Source organism: Microcaecilia unicolor, chromosome 8 (assembly GCF_901765095.1).
Source record: "Microcaecilia unicolor chromosome 8, aMicUni1.1, whole genome shotgun sequence".
In the NCBI taxonomy this organism is placed as follows: Eukaryota; Metazoa; Chordata; class Amphibia; order Gymnophiona; family Siphonopidae; genus Microcaecilia; species Microcaecilia unicolor.
In genome coordinates, this window is record NC_044038.1 from 4,980,197 (window position 1) to 4,998,622 (window position 18,426).

Here is an 18,426-nt window from a genome sequence, read left to right on the forward strand (position 1 = left end):
CAAAACTTTACTCGTATACATAGAAAACCAGGATATAGACACTTTTCAGCTAGATCTGGAACATTTCTAATTTAAAATTGAGACTAAAGTACATTCTGAATTAATGCAGGGTTTTAAACATTTTAGCAGGAAGATGGGGGACATTAAAAGGAAACAGGGCATTACAGGATGGAGCACTTTCCCCTTTCCACCCAGGGGTTGCTTTTCATAAGGTCAGGATTCAGGAATGGATCGTTTGGAACACCATCTTCTATCCATTTAATCAGCCTAGAAAGAGGAAAGCAACAAGGTTAAATCAACAGCAGTTCATTCCCAGAAACAGAAGTCTGCCAATTAGGCAAATGAAAAGTAAACTTAAACTAATTCTGTTTTGCTTTCATTTGATAGGATTGAGGGGTTTTACAGGACATCCTTGCTCCAATGAATAATCACTTGCAGCGTATCTGAGCAAGAAACATAATTCTCCTTAGAAGGCAATGTCTCCAAATGCGTTAATTTTGCACATACTATGACAATAGAACGCGACTCCTAAGCCAGGGTATATTGGGCATGATCTCGGTCTCTCAAATGTCGAAAAAAATCCATCAGCTAATAATGGAAAGGACAAGAGAGAATGTGAGGTTCAGTGCAACACATGTCATATGTGACCGTCTCTTGGAAAAGGCGACTAAAGTACCAGATCCAAAATGTTGAGAGTGATGGGTCCAAAAGCAGAAGTTACATGTTTGAACTTCTGTAACTTTCTTTTTTTTTTTTGGTGGGGGGGGGGGGGGGGGGGGTTCACATAAAAGGGTGAGGTTTGGACTGTTGTATTATACTGTTTGCTCTAACCTCATTTTGTGTTTCTGGTGACTAGTCATTGTTTCCTAGAGATGGTCACACACTAAGGTACAGTATGAGGCAGTAGAAGAGGGTGAATAGTAGAGTGCCACAGGGATCTGTACTGGGATCAGAGCTATTTAACATATTTATATATGATCTGGAAAATGGAACCACGAGTGAGGTGATTAATTTGCAGATGACACAAAGCTATTCAAAGTTGTAAAAACTTATGCGGATTGTGAAAAATTGTAGGAAGATTTTGGAAATTGGAAGACTGGGCATCCAAATGACAGATGAAGCTTAATGTGGACAAATGCAAAGTGATGCAAATTGGGAAGAATAATCCAAATCGTAGTTACCTGATGCTGGGGTCCACCTTAGGAGTCAGCACTCAAGAAAAGTATCTAAGTGTCATAGTAAACAGTACGCTGAAATCTTCTACCCAGTATGCTGTGGTGGCCAAGAAAGCAGACAGGATGCTAGGAATTATTCAGAAAGGGATGCAAAATAAGACCAAGAGTATTATAATGCTTCTGTATCGCTCCATGGTGTGACCTCACTTTGAGTATTGCATTCAATTCTGTTGGCTGTATCTCAAAAAAGATATAACGGAATTAGAAAAGGTTCAAAGAAGAGTGACCAAAATGGCTGGGGGGATATGATTGATGTCTATAATCCTGAGTGGTGTAGAACAGGTACTACTATTTAACATTTCTAGAGCGCTACTAGGGTTACGCAGCGCTGTACAGTTTAACAAGGAAGGACAGTCCCTGTTCGAAGGAGGACGAAATGTCAAAATGTACAAAGACTAGGGGACTCTCAATGAAAATACATAGAAATACTTTTAAAATAAATAGCAGGAAATATTTTTGGAACTCGCTGCTGGAGGATGTAATAACAGCAGTTAACATATCTGGGTTGAAAAAAAGGTTTGGACAACTTCCTGGAGGAAAAGTCACCATTAATAGGCATCCTCATAAGTACATGTGTATTGCCATACTGGGACAGACTGAAGGTCCATCAAGCCCAGCATCCTGTTTCCAACAGTGGCCAATCCAGGTCACAAATACCTGGCAAGATAAAAAAAAAAAAAGTACAATTCATTTTATGCTGCTTATCCTAGAAATAAGCAGTGGATTTTCCCCATCTTAATAATGGTCTTGGACCTTTCCTTTAGGAAGCCGTCCAAACCTTTTAAAATCCCGCTTAGTTAACTGCTTTTACCACATTCTCTAGCAACGAATTCCAGAGTTTAATTACACATTGAGTGAAGAAAATGTTGCTCTGATTCATTTTAAATTTACTACTTTGTAGCTTCATTGCATGCCTCCTAGTCCTAGTATTTTTGGAAAGAGTAGACAAGCAATTCACGTCTACCCGTTCCATTCCACTCATTGTTTTATAGACCTCTATCATATCTTCCCTCAGCTGTCTTTTCTCCCAGCTGAAGAGCCCTAGCCGCTTTAGCCTTTCCTCATAGGGAAGTCATCCCATCCCCTTTATCATTTTCGTTGCCCTTCTCTGCAGAGGCGTAGCTAAGGGGGGTGCCAGGGGAGCATCTGCTCCCCCAAATGGACTTCCATCGGCGCTGGTGCCTATTTTTTACGTGATCCATTGCATTTAAAACACACGATGGTGCTGTCGGCGGTCCGCTCTTTGCTCCCCCATGCCTTCAACCTGGCTACGCTTCTGCTTCTCTGTACCTTTTCCAATTCCACTATATCTTTTTTGAGATGCGGTGACCAGAATTGAACACAATATTTGAAGTGTGGTTGTACTGTGCAGTGATACAAAGGGAAATGGGACTTGATATATCACCTTTCTGAGGTTTTTGCAACTACATTCAAAGCGGTTTACATATATTCAGGTACTTATTTTGTACCACGGGCAATGGAGGATTAAGTGACTTGCCCAGAGTCTCAAGGAGCTGCAGTGGGACTTGAACTCAGTTCCCCAGGATCAAAGTCCACTGCACTAACCACTAGGCTACTCCTCCATTACAACATCCTCATTTTTGTTTTCCATTCCTTTCGTAATAATACCTATTTCTTTCTTATCCGCCGCTGCACACACTGAGCAGAGGGTTTTAGCATATCATCAACGATGACACCTAGATCCCTTTCCTGGTCGGTGACTCCTAATGTGGAACCTTGCATTATGTAGCTATAGTTGGGGTTCCTCTTGCCCATATGCATCACTTTGCACTTGCTCATATTAAAAGTCATCTGCCATTTAGACGTCCAGTCTCCCAGTCTCGTAAGGTCCTCTTGTAATTTTTCAGAATCTTCTTGCGATTTAACAACGTTGAATAATTTTGTGTCATCAGAAAATTGGATCACCTCTCTAGTTACTCCTATCTCTAGGTCATTTATAAATATGGTAAAAAGCAGCGGTCCCAGCACAGACTCCTGGGGAACCCCACTATCTACCCTTCTCCATTGAGAATACTGACCATTTAACCCTACTCTCTGTTTTCTATCTTTTAACCAGTTTTTAATCCACAATAGGACACTACCTCCTGTCCCATAAGTACATAAGTAATGCCACCCTGGGAAAAGACCAAGGGTCCATCGAGCCCAGCATCCTGTCCATGACAGCAGCCAATCCAGGCCAAGGGCACCTGGCAAGCTTCCCAAACGTACAAACATTCTATACATGTTATTCCTGGAATTGTGGATTTTTCCCAAAGTCCTCTGGAGTCTTTCATGAGGTACTTTCACAAAAGCCTTTTGAGAATCCAGATACACAATGTCAACCGGCTCACCTTTATCCACGTGTTTGTTTACCCCTTTAAAAAAAAGTAATTGATTGGTGAGGCAAGATTTCCCTTCACTAAATCCATAGTTTGCTATTGAGATAGACACATGAGGGAAGCCACTTCTTGCCCTTGGGATTTGTAGTAAGGAGTGTTGCCATGATTTGGGTTTCTGACAGGTATTTGTGATCTGGATTGGCCAATGTTGGAAGCAGGATACTGGGCTAGATGGACCATTGGTCTGACCCAGTATGACTATTCTTATGTTCTTAAGTAACTTGCCCCAAATCACTAGAACTGTCATTGGGTTTTGAACCCTGCTTTCTCTGGTTCTCAATCCACTGCTCTAACTATTACAATACTTCATTATGCTGGTGTGTGCTTTGAGACCCTGCAACAGCTATGGGGTGCTGCCAGTGATCTGAATTTGATGCTCTGGTGGCATCTGATTTGGCATTCAGGTGCCACTCGTTTATGGAAGTCCTGGTGCTGCTTTTCCCAGTCTCTCACCCCATCAAGGAATTCATGTTTATAATCCCTCACAAAATGGTGCCAGGTTTTCACGACACCCACAATGAATATGCATGAGATAGATTTGCATAGAATGGAGGCTGTGCATGCAACGTTCTCTCATGCATATTCTTGGTGGGTTTGCAAGTTGCCCTACAGCCTCAGAGTTCCTTGGGGTTCAGAAGACTTTGTTTTAACGCTTATTCCAAACTCTCCAGCTCATTTTGTACTCCTTCTGCACTACGTCACTGTTAACAGGGTAATTTTGCCTACTTTAGTTCTTCTGACATTTTAAGGTTTAAAAAAATTTGCTTTTAATTAAGTAGTATTTCCCCACCGTACTTATGCTTTCAAGAGGTTAGAAATGGCCTATGCACCACCATAGGGTTTGATGGTGGAGAGAAGGGTCACCTGAAAGGGAAAGGCCCCGAGTATCTGAAGAATAGGATGATCCTCCACACACCGCCAAGGACACTAAGGTCCTCCCAAGGACTATCACTAACTACGCCCTCTCCAAAAGACATTATACGATGTGATACCCACAAGCGAGCCTTCTCCGGAGTAGCCCCCACACTCTGGAACGCACTCCCTGAAAGGCTCCGCTTAACACAAGACTATCTCTACTTCAGGAAGCAGGTGAAAGCTTGGCTCTTCAACCAAGCCTTTAATGGAAGATGTAACTAACTTGTTAGTCTCACACACACAAGGAGTGACTCGGGCTGCACATACTGCAGTGGGACATATTTATCCACTCCTATCATAGCTGAGATAATATTTAACCATCTCTATGACCTCATGTGCGACTTTCTTTAAATTAGTCACCCTACTTTCTAACTGTTCTTACTCTCTTACCTATCTATATGTTCCATCTTTGCTAATACCCTACGCTGCCTACTAAAATGATCTATTACGTATTGTGTTGACGTTGTAAGTAGTATACCACGCCATATTTTGTATTGTTATTTGAATACCTTTACTGCTGTAATTATGTATTGCTCATGTTTGTTCTATTCTTACTGTACACCGCCTTGAGTGAGTTCCTTCAAAAAGGCGGTAAATAAATCCTAATAAATAAAATGAGCCTGGGTTTGTTGGCTCCCTAGGCAGAAGGCGTACGGTGTGGGATGTTCATGTACTCAGCAGCTACTCACTCAGGTATAGACTTGGATGACATCTCTCTCTTGAAAGCCAGCTGATGTTTCAGGCTTTCGATCTCCTTTTTCATCTGGGGTACATCGATTTCATCATCCATGATGGCAAATTTGAAGGCCTCTCGTCCTTCGCACACAAATAGTAGCTAAAAATGCAAAGAAACAAAGATCAAAAGAGAATCCACAGGCGTGGAGAACTCAATAGATCCCACGAGACAGAGAATAAATACAAACAAGAGTGGGAATGTAAACCAGGCTTCTCCAAAGAACAGGAACCAGACAAAAATTAGAATTAAAAACCAACAAACTGTATTTATAGTTAAATATACTTTAAAAAGACTAATGACTCGACACAACGTTGTGTTTCAGCCTGGTGGCCTACATCAGGAGTCTACAAACAGAAACAATAAACAACGCATGAATAAAGGAGAGAAACAATGTCTTGAGAAATATAAATAACATAAATATCATAAAGACCTATATTGATATAAATTGACCACCGTAATGATGTGTTATAAGACACATTGATAATGAAAAACAAAAATGATAAACTTTATAACAATCATAGTAAATATGAACATAAAATACAGTACATATCAAAGTAAAGAATACCAAACATAAATCATGTAACAAAATTGCTCATATATAACTATATGTACATGTAAAAATATTAATCAGAAAATATGTGAAAAGTGGGATATAATATTTTCAGGAAAGTGGTTGGAGAGTTGAATATAATATTTTGAAGAAAATGATTGAAAAAATACAAAAAAATATATTAATAATATAAAAGAAAATTAATAATAAAGTAAAAACTATACAATAAAGGAAAAATAAAAATAAAAATGGACTGAGCTTATGAGTGTAGTAAGAACAATACTCATGAAATGATGTTATAAAATATCTATGGAAAACAGTGAAAGGTAATCATTACAAATACATCTAAATGATCACAGCACATAAGTGATAAAAAATAATAATAAAATGATTGAAAAGACTGGTTTTTAATTCTAATTTTAATGTCTGGTCCCTGTTCTTTGGTTTACATTCCCACTCTTGTTTGTATTTAAGAAACAAAAATCAGCCAGGAAAAGTCAGAGTTTCTGAAATCACTTCCACTTTGGGGCAAATGATTTTTTCCTTGTGAAAACTACTTTTTTTTAAGAGGACTTCATGGTCCTCACACTGCCACATTTCTTTCTAAGGGGCCCTTTTACTAAAGCTACGTAAGCGTCTATGCGTGTCCAATGTGCACCAAAATGGAGTTACCACATGGCTCTTGCGGTCATTTCATTTTTGTCGCACATCCAATATGCGCAGCTGAAAATATTTTCTGCTGTGTGTATCGGACGTGCGCCAAGTGGCAGAGGGTAGCCTAGTGGTCGGTGCAGTGGACCTTAAACAATGGGAGCCAGGTTCTAATCCCACTTTAATTCCTTTATATGTCATTGTGAACCCTCCAAGAACAGATAAAAACCTACTGTACCGAAAGGTCCACCACTAAAATAGCCATCACGTCCGCAGGTGTCTTATAAATTCAGGTACAATAGGCATTGCTGTGTTCCAGGAGGGCTCATATATTTGGACAGATATAAAAGAGTTAAAGTGGGAGTTACACCTGGGTCCCATTGGTCAGTCCTCTGCACTGACCACTAGGCTACTCCTTAAACTTACTTGCTGCTCTATTAGGAATGGTCATGATACCCAAAGCTGTGGAATCTACTGTCACTTTCACTTCTTAGGGGAATGGGAGTGGGTCAGTAACCATTAGGAGATCAAGGAGAGGTCATGCCTTCATCCTTCCAGTGGTCAGCTGCTCGATCAGGACAACTTGAGTGGCCTAGCGGTTAGAGCACCAGTCTTGAAATCCAGAGCTGGCCAGTTCAAATCCCACTGCTGCTCCTTGTGATCTTGGGCAAGTCACTTAACCCTCCATGACCTCAGGTACAAACTTAGATTGTGAGCCCTCCTGGGACAGAGAAATATCCAGAGTACCTGTATGTAACTCACCTTGAGCTACTACTGAAAAAGGTGTGAGCAAAATCTAAATATATGGAATGTTGCTTTTATTGGTGATTCCACATGGAATGTTGCCACTTTTTGAGATTCTGGAATGTTGGTACTATTTGAGATTCTAGATGGAATGTTGCTAGTGGAGGAGTGGCCTAGTGGTTAGAGCTCTGGTCTTGCAATCCAGAGGTGGCTGGTTCAAATCCCACTGCTGCTCCTGGTGATCTTGGGCAAGTCACTTAACCCTCCATTGCCTCAGGTACAAACTTAGATTGTGAGTCCTCCTGGGACAGAGAAATATCCAGAGTACCTGAATGTAACTCACCTTGAGCTACTACTGAAAAAGGTCATTTGGATACTTCTGGCAGATGAACTTTTTTTTTTTTTGGACATTTTTAGAAATTCATATGCTACGAAAATGATCACCACATTACATTGTTTTCAGCTGGGCCAAAGAGTCTATTCTGAGTCAGCAGGCGGCTTCTGAAAAGTGATTTTCAAATTCTAGGACACTGTTCTGAATCAGGAAAACAGGAATAGGGACAATATTAAGGTAGAATCTGATTAGATAAAAATGTAACTAATGGTCTCCTGTCTATTGGTGCTACAAGGGGTCTGTAGTGAAGGGGATAAGTGAAGGATTGGTGATGGTGTTTTTAAATGCTGGTGATGGGCTGTCAGGAGGGGGTACTGATGGATTAAGCCTCAGAGGATACTGAGAATCAACAATTATTTAGATGGCTTTTGGTAACCTTGATGGAAAACTGGTTTGAATAATCAAGATAATTATATCCTTAAATAAACTGAGGACAGAAAAGAGACGCACTTGATCGATCGATCAATCTCTCTCTCAAGAGAATCTTCCAGCAGTATATCAGTAAAAATTAAATGTAATGAACTATCTTCTACTACTACTACTAACTAACATTTCTAAAGCGCTACTAGGGTTACACAGCGCTGTACAATTTAAACATAGAAGGACAGTCCCTGCTCAAAGAGCTTACAATCTAAAAGACAAGAGAACAATCTAAAGACAAGTGTACAATCTAGAGGACGAGTTAATCTGATAGGGTGGATAGATTGGGGCATTCTATATATCTCGAGCGGTTAGGCGCCGAAGGCAGCATTGAAGAGGTGAGTTTTAAGCAGAGATTTGAAGATGGGTAGGGAGGGGGCATGGCGTATGGGTAAAGGAAGATTGTTCCAGGCATAGGGTGAGGCAAGGCAGAATGAGCAGAGCCTGGAGTTGGCAGTGGTGGAAAAGGGTACTGAGAGAAGGGCTATCTTAGCGGTAAAGTCTTTTTTGAGTTCTTCTAACTTGTGGAAAATAACTGTTGGACTACTGTTAAGAGAGAGGAGGCTGCTGTGATTGCAAATATGAGTAATATTAGAAGCCCATCTTAAGCAGCAAGGTTTAAAAAAACTGTTAGATTTGATCAAAGAATTTGGACTTCTAAAGCCCTTTCTGGCATTTACTTAAAGATAATCCATCTGCAAAATTCTATCAAGTAAAAGATCTTTAATCATTCCATTGAAGAAATAAAAACATTAACTGCTGGAAAATATATATATAAAATTTAACAGATATTTAGTGGAAGCCTTAGCAATACCTAATGATGCACCAACCCCCACAAAATATTTTTTGCTATCTGCAGGGGAGAGATAGTGGGTGGGAAAGATATTTCGTTCAAACCCAGATGATTGAAATTATGAAGGATCAGGTCAATCTTAAAGCTGCATTATTGGTTTTTATTTATGCTCACTAATTGCGATTGGGTATTAAAGTTGTATTTATACAAAAGAGGGCAAAGTGTGTGTGTGTGTGTGTGTACGCACGCTGGGGTTTGAGTAAAGAGATGGGGATCTTGGAGTATGAGGGATTGTTCCTTCCCATTCCAGGATCTCCTCTTCCTCCTTTCCTCCCATATCTTCCTCCTTCCTCTGCTCCATGATTCTCCCTGTCCCTAAAACCCTTTCCATCTGTTCCTTCCTCTACAATCCCCTCTCCTACTCCATCCCCCAGATCCCTTGCCTTATTCACTATCACCCTCCTCTTTTCCCAATAACAATCACTAAGATCCCTTTACCCTAATAAAAGAACTAAATAAATAAACTGGGCAGAAAAGACATTTTTAAGTTAAAAAGAAATATGATTGACTTAGAATTTTGAACATTCTGCCACAGAATTTACAGTCTCTTGCTGCAGAATCTGGAAAAGTCTACCACGTTAAAGTGGGGGACTGTGATTACAGCCTGTGAGGCAAGGAAAACAGCAGCTGTTTTTGTACAGATAGTGAAGTAACATTGGTTAAGAAAAAGGAAGACGCAGGAGTCATGTAACCTATCTTGTTGAGACATTTTGAAAAGCAGTCTAAGAAGCCTATCATAGTTTCAGTTCTTCCAAATCCTCATGGCTGGTGATGTTATTATGCCCTAACAATTCAACCTAACCAAAGCTTGCACACATGATTCTTATTGGCGATTGTTATACATTGACCATGTTTCCCATTATCCTTATTGCCACCCCATATCCATTCCTCTCCATCCTTCTACACCTACCTCCCAACGCTCATTTCCTTCTGCACCCAGTTCCTCCTATTTTCAATTTACTTATCCATTAACCCCATTAATATTGCGTTTACTACATATTGCTTACTCTTTTTACGACTTTGTAATTCTTTATACTGTTACTGTGTAAGCTGCATTGAGCCTGGGAAAGCACAGGGTACAAATATAAATAATAACACAACTGAATATGCACCAGTTTGTACTTAATTCTGTGTTGTACTTCATGCTGAAAGGTTGTTTAGAAAACAGCTGCTTGCTTTAAACTTTTTCTGAAAGGAAAGGGTTTTAAAAGTTTCAGATAGAGTCTGTTACAAGCAGGCATTCTGTGTGTGATAAAATAAGGGTCAACAGAAAATTCGTAGGTAATACCTTTATAAAATTGCAGAGGACTTAAATACAAATCTGTCCATACATCTAGTTTCTCATACATCTGCACACACCTATGGAATGAATTACCGACCGCCATAACAACAACACACCACTTGACAACCTTCCGAAAATGATTAAAGACTTACTTAGTAACATAGTAGATGGCGGCAGAAAAAGACCTGCACGGTCCATCCAGTCTGCCCAAGAAGATAAATTCATATGTGCTACTTTTTTTATTTGTACTGTCCTCTTCAGTGCACAGACCGTATAAGTCTGCCCAGCACTATCCCCGCTGCCCAACCACCAGCCCCAGCACAGACCGTATAAGTCTGCCCAGCACTAGTCCCGCCTCCCAACCACCAGCCCCAGCACAGACCGTATAAGTCTGCCCAGCACTAGCCCCGCCTCCCAACCACCAGCTCTGCCACCCATTCTAGGCTAAGCTCCTGAGGATCCCTTTCTTCTGCACAGGATTCCTTTATGTTTATCCCACGCATGTTTGAATTCCGTTACCGTTTTCGTCTCCACCACCTCCCGCAGGAGGGCATTCCAAGCATCCACCACCCTCTCCGTGAAAAAATACTTCCTGACATTCTTCTTGAGTCTGCCTCCCTTCAATCTCATTTCATGCCCTCTCATTCTACCGCCTTCCCATCTCCAGAAAAGGTTCGTTTGCGGATTAATACCTTATTCATAAAGGCGTACAACAAAGATTCCCCACAACGATTCGACTCCCAAATTATTCCTATTACAACTATTATGGAGCCCTCCTGTTTGTTCATCTTAATTACATCCTCATGACTGAATATTATATCTTGTCCTGATATCATTATGTTATGTTTATATATCAATCCACTTCTATTCCAATGTGATTTACTTATTTACTCTTATTTGTAACAATTGTAAAATTCTTATTCCATTAATATGATTGCTATGATATTCTTATGCACCTTATCTGTATCTATATTCTGAAATTCTTATTCCATTAATGTGATTGTCGTTGTAATATATTGTAGCCTGCAAATAGGTGGGAAAATGTGGGATACAAGTGCAGCAAATAAATAAATAAATAAATAAAATTATGTCAATTAACTTTTACTTCCACACATCCAAGTGGACTAACATGGAAAACACAATTCTCTGTGTATGAGAAGAATGACTTCTCTGCCAAACTCTCTTTTTTAGGATTCTGTATGTTGGGCTCCATATTAGGCACCGGTAAGTGACTGCATCTGCAGAGTGTACCCCAATAAAAACATTAACACCCCCCCCCCCCCTACACAATATAACCAGTACACAAACTACCTGGTCTTAATTTTCCTTCAGTTGTTTCAAGAGGCAGAGATGGGAATGAGAGAAGCAGAGGAGGACAGGTTAGCATATCCTCCAGAGAAATCCAGATCCCGCAAAAGCACTACTGGTAACGATCAGAGATGTGGGATACCCCATAGCCCACCAGCCTTCATAAAGAGAGATTTCTTTTTTTCAAGACAATGGAGCCAGCTGGAGAGTCAGAGTTCAATGAGCACCTGCTACAGCTGTCTTCTCCCACATAGGGTTAAAAGAAGGCAGTCACTGAAGGAGGAGTAAGCGGGGGAGGGGAGGCAGTAGTAGGATGGCAGCAGGTAAAGTCAGCTACTGGAATAGGTTCTATTTGTGCTGCTGGATTTATATTAGTTTAGATTTTAAATTGATTTTGTATTGATTTTGTGTTATTTTTTGAATGTTTTTATATTGTAAACCGCCTAGGACATGGGATAGTGTGGTCTAGAAACTGTGTAATAAATACATACATGCACCCGGGTCATCCTTCAGGCATGTATACAGCTTATTTTGGCAGATACTGAATTGAATGAATCATCACGTACAGGACTTGTTGAATCAAAGGGTATTTATTTATTTTTACATATCATCTCTCCACATAGCAGCAATATTGAAATTTTAGTAGCAGAGGAAGGTTTGCATTACCTAGTTAAGAACATCAGAATAGCCCTACTGGGTCAGACCAATGGTCCATCTAGCCCAGTATCCTGTTTCCAATAGTGGCCAAGCCAGGTCACAAGTATATGGCAGAAACCCAAAGAGTAGCAACATTCCACGGTATCAATCCCGGGACAAGCAGTGACTTCCCCATGTCTGTCTCAATAGAAGACTATGGACTTTTTCTCCAGGAACTTGTCCAAACCTTTTTTAAACCCAGCTATGCTAACCACTTACCACATCCTCCACCAAAGAGTTCTAGAGCTTAACTATTCATTGAGTGAAAAAATATTTCCTCCTATTTGTTTTAAACGTATTTCCATGTAACTTCCTTGAGTGTCCCCTAGTCTTTGTACTTTTTGAAAAAGTAAAAAATCTATTCATTTCTACTCGTTCTATACCACTCATGATTTTGTAGACCTCAATCATATCTCCACTCAGCTGTATCTTTTCCAAGCAGAAGTGTCCTAACCTCTTTAGCTTTTCTTCACATGAGAGGAGTTCCATCCCCTTTATCATTTTGGTGGCTCTTTTCAAATTGCGCTATATCTTTTTTTGAGATACGGTGACCACAACTGAACGCAATACTCAAGGTGAGGTCACACCATGGAGCGATACAGAGACATTATAGTATTCTCAGTCTTATTTACCATCCCTTTCCTAATAATTCCTAGCATCCTGTTTGCTTTTTTGGCCACTGCCACACACTGGGCAGAAGATTTCAGTGTATGGTCTACAATGACACCTAGATCTTTTTCTTGGGGCTGACCCCCAAGGTGGACCTTAGTATCAGGTAACTATGATTCTAGTATGATAGTTGGTGAGCAGCTGCAGGAGGAGAAAGTCATACTTTTGGGGTTAGGAGCCCCCCTCCCCAGGAAGAGCAAGTAATGGAGAGTACGAGGGTGCCCCTTCCATTCATCTTCTGGCTTTACCCTCAGCCCCAGCTTGAGCCACAGCCTCCAAGAATGCTGAGAGGGAATATCACAAAAATAATACAAACTAGAAATGTGAAGGCATTTGTCAGTGCTTGAGGATCATCGATTTGCAGCATGCATGCTCTATCAGAAGGCCAATAGTGGAATGAAGTTATGGGGTCATCTTTCCAACAGTGGGGTGCTGCCTGATTTGCAAAAGCACCTGATAGAGCTGGTTTCAGGAGAGACTGCTGGTACCTGTCAGGGGATGCCATCCTGCACTGAAAGCAGTAGCAGGAAGCCAACAGCACAGAGGAGTGAGAAAATGTTTCATCATTCAACGTGTAATTAAACTCTGCAATTTGTTGCCAGAGAATGTGGTAAAAGCAGGTAGCTTAGCAGGGCTGAAAAAAGGTTTGGATAATTTTTTAAGAGAAAAGTCCATAAGCCATTATTAATATGGACTTATTTCTAGGATAAGCAGCATAAAATCTGTTTTACTATTTTGGGATCTTACGAGGTATTTGTAATCTGGATTGGCCACCGTTGGAAACAGGATACTGGGCTTGATGGACCTTTGAGGTTTCTGCTTGGTGACTGTGAATGCTTGATGTAGGGAATCAGCTAATTAGATAAGTATCCCAGTTGTGCAAGCCATGATAACATCAAGACTGGATTACTGTAATGCACTCTACACTGGTCTGACAACAAAGGGTCAAACTGATTCAGAATACTGCAGCAAGACTAATAGAAGGTTGTAAGTGACGTGACCACATCACACCATTTTTGCAAAATCTTCATTGGGGCTACCAGTACAATACAGGGCCAAATTTAAAACTCTATGTCTGATCTTCAAGGCCCTGAAAGGAAATGGTCCCGAGTATGATAGGATAGGATGATCCTCCACACACCGCCAAGGACACTAAGGTCCTCCCAAGGACTTTCACTAACTACACCCTCTCCAAAAGACATTACACGATGTGATACCCACAAGAGAGCCTTCTCCGGAGTAGCCCCCACACTCTGGAATGCATTGCCTGAAAGGCTCCGCTTAACACAAGATTATCTCTACTTCAGGAAGCAGGTGAAAGCTTGGCTCTTCAACCAAGCCTTTAATGGAAGAAGTAACTAACTTGTTAGTCTCACTCACACACATACACAAGGAGTGACTCGGGCTGCACATACTGCAGTGGGACATATTTATCCACTCCTATCATAGCTGAGATAATATTTAACATCTCTATGACCTCGTGTGCAACTTCCTTTAAATGTCACCCTACTTTCTAACTCTTCTTACTCTCTTACCTATCTATATGTTCCATCTTTGCTAATACCCATACTGTCTACTAAAATGATCTATTACGTATTGTGTTGACATTGTAAGTAGTATACTATCAGCTTATTTTTGAAAGAGAAGGACGCCCATGTTTCGACACAAATCGGAAGATGGGTGTCCTTCTCACAGGGTCGCCCAAATCGACATAATCGAAAGTCGATTTTGGGCGTCCCCAAAGTTCACGGGGACGTGTCAGAGGCTTGTCAGAGGTGTAGCGAAGGCGGGACTTGGGCATGCCTACATGGGCATCCTAGACCCATAATGGGAAAAAAAAGGGCGTCCCTGATGAGCACTTGGACGACTTTACCTGGTCCTGTTTTTCTTACGACCAAGCCACAAAACGGTGCCCGAACTGACCAGATGACCACTGGAGAGAATCGCCTTACTCCCCCAGTGGTCACTAACCCCCTCCCACCCTCAAAAAAACATCTTTAAAAATATTTTGTGCCAGCCTCAAATGTCATACTCAGGTCCATCACAGCAGTATGTAGGTCTCTTGAGCAGTTTTAGTGGGTGCAGTGCACTTCAGGCAGGCAGACCCAGGCCCATCCCCCCCTACCTGTTACACTTGTGGTGGTAAATGTGAGCCCTCCAAAACCCACCAGAAACCCACTGTACCCACATCTAGGTGCCCCCCTTCACCCATAAGGGCTATGGTAGTGGTGTACAGTGGTGGATAGTGAGTTTTGGGGGGCTCAGCACACAAGGTAAGAGAGCTATGTACCTGGAAGCAATTTATGAATTCCACTGCAGTGCCCCCTCAGGGTGCCCGGTTGGTGTCCTGGCATGTCAGGGGGACCAGTGCACTACGAATACTGGCTCCCCCCATGACCAAAGGGCTTGCATTTGGTCGTTTCTGAGACGGGCATCCTTAGTTTTCATTATCGCCAAAAATCAGAAACGACCAAGTCTAGGGATGACCATCTCTAAGGATGACCTAAAGGTCAAGATTTGGGCATCCCTGACCGTATTATCGAAATGAAAGACGGACATCCATCTTGTTTTGATAATACGGGTTTCCCCGCCCCTCCACCGGGACGTTTTGCGAGGACATCCTCAGCAAAACTTGGGCGTCCCTTTCGATTATGCCCCTCCACGCCATACTTTGTATTGTTATCTGAATATTTTTACTGCTGTAATTGTCTATTGCTCATGTTTGATTTATTCTTACTGTACACCGCCTTGAGTGAATTCCTTCAAAAAGGTGGGAAATAAATCCTAATAAATAAATAAATAAATAAATACCTTGGATAGTAGGGCACTGAGCAAATGTTTTTGTGTTATTACATTTGAGTTTAGAGTTTGCTGTCTCCAATTTTTTCCCATATTATGGCTATGAAACCAGATGCTCCAACGAACCGTAAAGTTCTACACCTAATTCCCAACAGATAATTAGCAAGCATGACTTTTAAAAGTTATATATCGATTTTTAGTCAGCACTTCCCTGGATAACATACTTTTAAAGTTACACTGTCACTGTGCCATTAAATATCACTATTATCCAGGTCATGTTTCCAATCTCTGCGATACCTGGATGATCAGCACTGAAATATATTTAAACACTGCAGCCAACTTATAAAAGAACCTCTGACCATGGTGGTTAACTAGCGACCTGATAAGTTATACGTTCAAAGTTACACCATGGCTGTGTTGTTGAGTGTTGTGTGTTTACAGGATTGTTCCCGGAAGGCTGCTGGTGCAATTATGATTGTTGAGTAAAAATTATCAAAATCTGGGGGAGAAGGGATCCTGGGGGGGGGGGGGGGGGGGGGGAGCAGGCTGAAAGTTCTCCTAAGTCGCTTAATGTCTTTGCACTAGTCCTGCCTGGGAGAAGGGGAACAAGGAAATAGGGACAGAGACCGTTAAACAGTAAATAAACTTAAATACTGAAGGGTTAAATTGTCTGATATTGGTATTTCAGCTCTAAGTAGGCTCTGTAAAGACAAAGTTAGATCTCAAATCCTAAACTCTTGCTGTTTGCTGTCCTTCATTTACATTCCAGCACATACCAAGTGCCACTCAGCAGAAGGCTTAAGATTCTTACTAGCCACAGGCTGGGTCTCCCTCCCCACCACACTTTTTCTTAACAGTTTTTATTTTTAAATAACCTGCAAGAAACCAACCACAATGTTCCCAGATTACTAAAGAGGAGGGTGATGCTCTGCTACAAATTTTTTTTAATACCAGAAAATGTCCATTTTGTGCTAGATACTATACATAGAGGGTCAGTGTTACCTCTAAGTATGACAGCTTGAACCTGGAAGACCTCAGCACCTGTCCTGTTTCTGGGACAGGCTGCTGGGCTATATGCAACTTTCAGTGGATCCAGGAGGCCAATTATTGTATTTTCCTGCCATTGACACCTGTTAAAGAGGGCAGAAGATACCCCCATCCCTTTAATCGGGTGCCTTGTGCACCTTTGACACCCTGACACTAACCCACTGCTCACTTCAGTAGAAAAACAGACTCCTAGACTTCCAGAACATTTAGTGACCCACTGGCTACATTTATTGCCCAGAGAAAGCCAAATAACAGTATCCCAACAGGCTGTGTCTTTCTAAATCCACGTGAGCGGTTTTATTTCCATAAATTCACTGCTATAAAGTGTTTCTGGCCACTTACCTCGGCAGCCCGATCGCCAGCCCCGCACCAGTGGAGAGATCCTGAGCCTTTGAGTGTACAGGTTAGGCAAAGCTTTGCATAGACCTCCTGGTCCTAACTGGGATTTGAATGTATCCGCTGTCTTGGTTGGTCTGCAGGATGCCAACCTTGGCGACCTGATGCAGGGCGACATCCGCAGGTTACTCACCACATCTGCACCCACTGTTTCTTGAGAGTTTGCCCAGGCTTAGGATTTACACATCTGGAGAGGAGGAACTACTGGGCTCGTTTAGCTAATTAAGGCAAATTCAGTTTTAAGCCCAGCTTAGGTCCTGAAAGACATGAATTTGGGGAGCGTTTTGCCATGGTTTGGGGGGTAAGTTGAAGAAAGCAACATTGGTTTGGGGTGGGGGAGGGTCCTGCAGATTATCCAGGACGCGTTGAACGTCTCCCTTAGTGGTCTATAGGCTGCCCCTAGGGCCACTCTGAAATCTCAGGTCCCTGCTTCTTGGAGTCCAGGACAGCATCCGTCTGTCTGTGATCTGCCTCCCTGTCCCCCTCCGGCTTACACTCAGAGTAGCTGCTCTTCTCTGAGCCTCTCTTGCTGCTTGGGGGTGCCCTTAAGTGCCCCCAAGGAGATTTGGGACCTCGGATTCCTGTGGCTGCATCAGCCCCAGTTCCGACTCCTCAAGACACGGTGTCGGAAGGGAGCCCAAGCCCTAGGCGAGAGCTCGGGGCACAGCAGACTCGAAGCCTTCCCGGGGGCTGACACTGCGCACACTTTACCGCCAACAAAGCGCAGCGCTAATTTTTTTCGCCTTTTCGTACATTCCACCAGCGCTAGACTGGGAAACTTACCTGCAGGCTTTTAAAGCACCGGAGGCAGAGCCCCAAACTCTTGGCTAACATTTTGGAATCGGTTTTCTTGATTTGATAAGAGTGAACAAGGTGAGAGAGACCTACCTCGGGAAAGAAAGCAAAGCAGCCGCTTCAGCCTTGAAAGGTTCTTGTGCTACCGAGCGATGGGAGAAGCCAGCACTGGCCTTGTACCAGAGCAGATCCAGTGGCAACCGTCTCAAACCCTGCCTGTGATCCCAAGGCTGTCTCTGCTCCGGCTAAGAGATGCTCGGAGGCTCTGAGCTCTTCCAGAGGCCCCTGTGTTTCACTCCAGAAGCAGCAGACGACCCGACTGCGGAAAAAGCCTCATTAGTTTGTCAGTAATGGTCTGGTGTTTTTGCATTTCTGTTAGTGGCTGCTGCTGGTCCCAGTTTGTGTTCCGGTACCATAGCTACCTTTCCTAAGAACCCTGCCCTAATTACATCCCGGAGGGATAAGTCACAAGAGCAGAGACGGAAAAAATCATCTGCAGGTAAGGGAGAGGCTTTGCACCCAGCCTGGTCCGTTTCG

The 18,426-nt window shown here is 42.2% G+C and overlaps 1 protein-coding gene across 3 annotated transcripts; it reads right to left on the minus strand.

The window, feature by feature from the left end:
* Positions 1-42: 42 nt before the first annotated feature.
* GNG13 (G protein subunit gamma 13) lies at positions 43-18,422 on the minus strand. 3 transcript variants are annotated; one of them, XM_030213336.1, is made up of 3 exons: positions 17,983-18,422; positions 5,239-5,384; positions 43-267 (listed from the first exon to the last, which is right to left on the minus strand). In XM_030213336.1, the coding sequence occupies exons 2-3, from the start codon at positions 5,337-5,339 to the stop codon at positions 162-164; spliced, it is 207 nt and encodes a 68-aa protein (XP_030069196.1). In that variant the 5' UTR covers positions 5,340-5,384; positions 17,983-18,422; the 3' UTR covers positions 43-161. The 3 variants fall into 3 exon arrangements, with proteins under 3 accessions (XP_030069196.1, XP_030069195.1, XP_030069197.1); XM_030213335.1 differs by lacking the exon at positions 17,983-18,422 and adding an exon at positions 17,041-17,403; XM_030213337.1 differs by lacking the exon at positions 17,983-18,422 and adding an exon at positions 11,491-11,685.
* Positions 18,423-18,426: the final 4 nt, after the last annotated feature.

Excerpts from the sequence above, each read along its gene's own strand:
- GNG13 (XM_030213336.1), bottom strand. The coding sequence starts at position 5,339 with ATGGATGATGAAATCGATGTACCCCAGATGAAAAAGGAGATCGAAAGC. Across the intron at positions 268-5,238 it reads TCATCCAAGTCTATACCTGA|GCTGATTAAATGGATAGAAG; the intron begins GTGAGTAGCTGC and ends TCCTCTTTCTAG.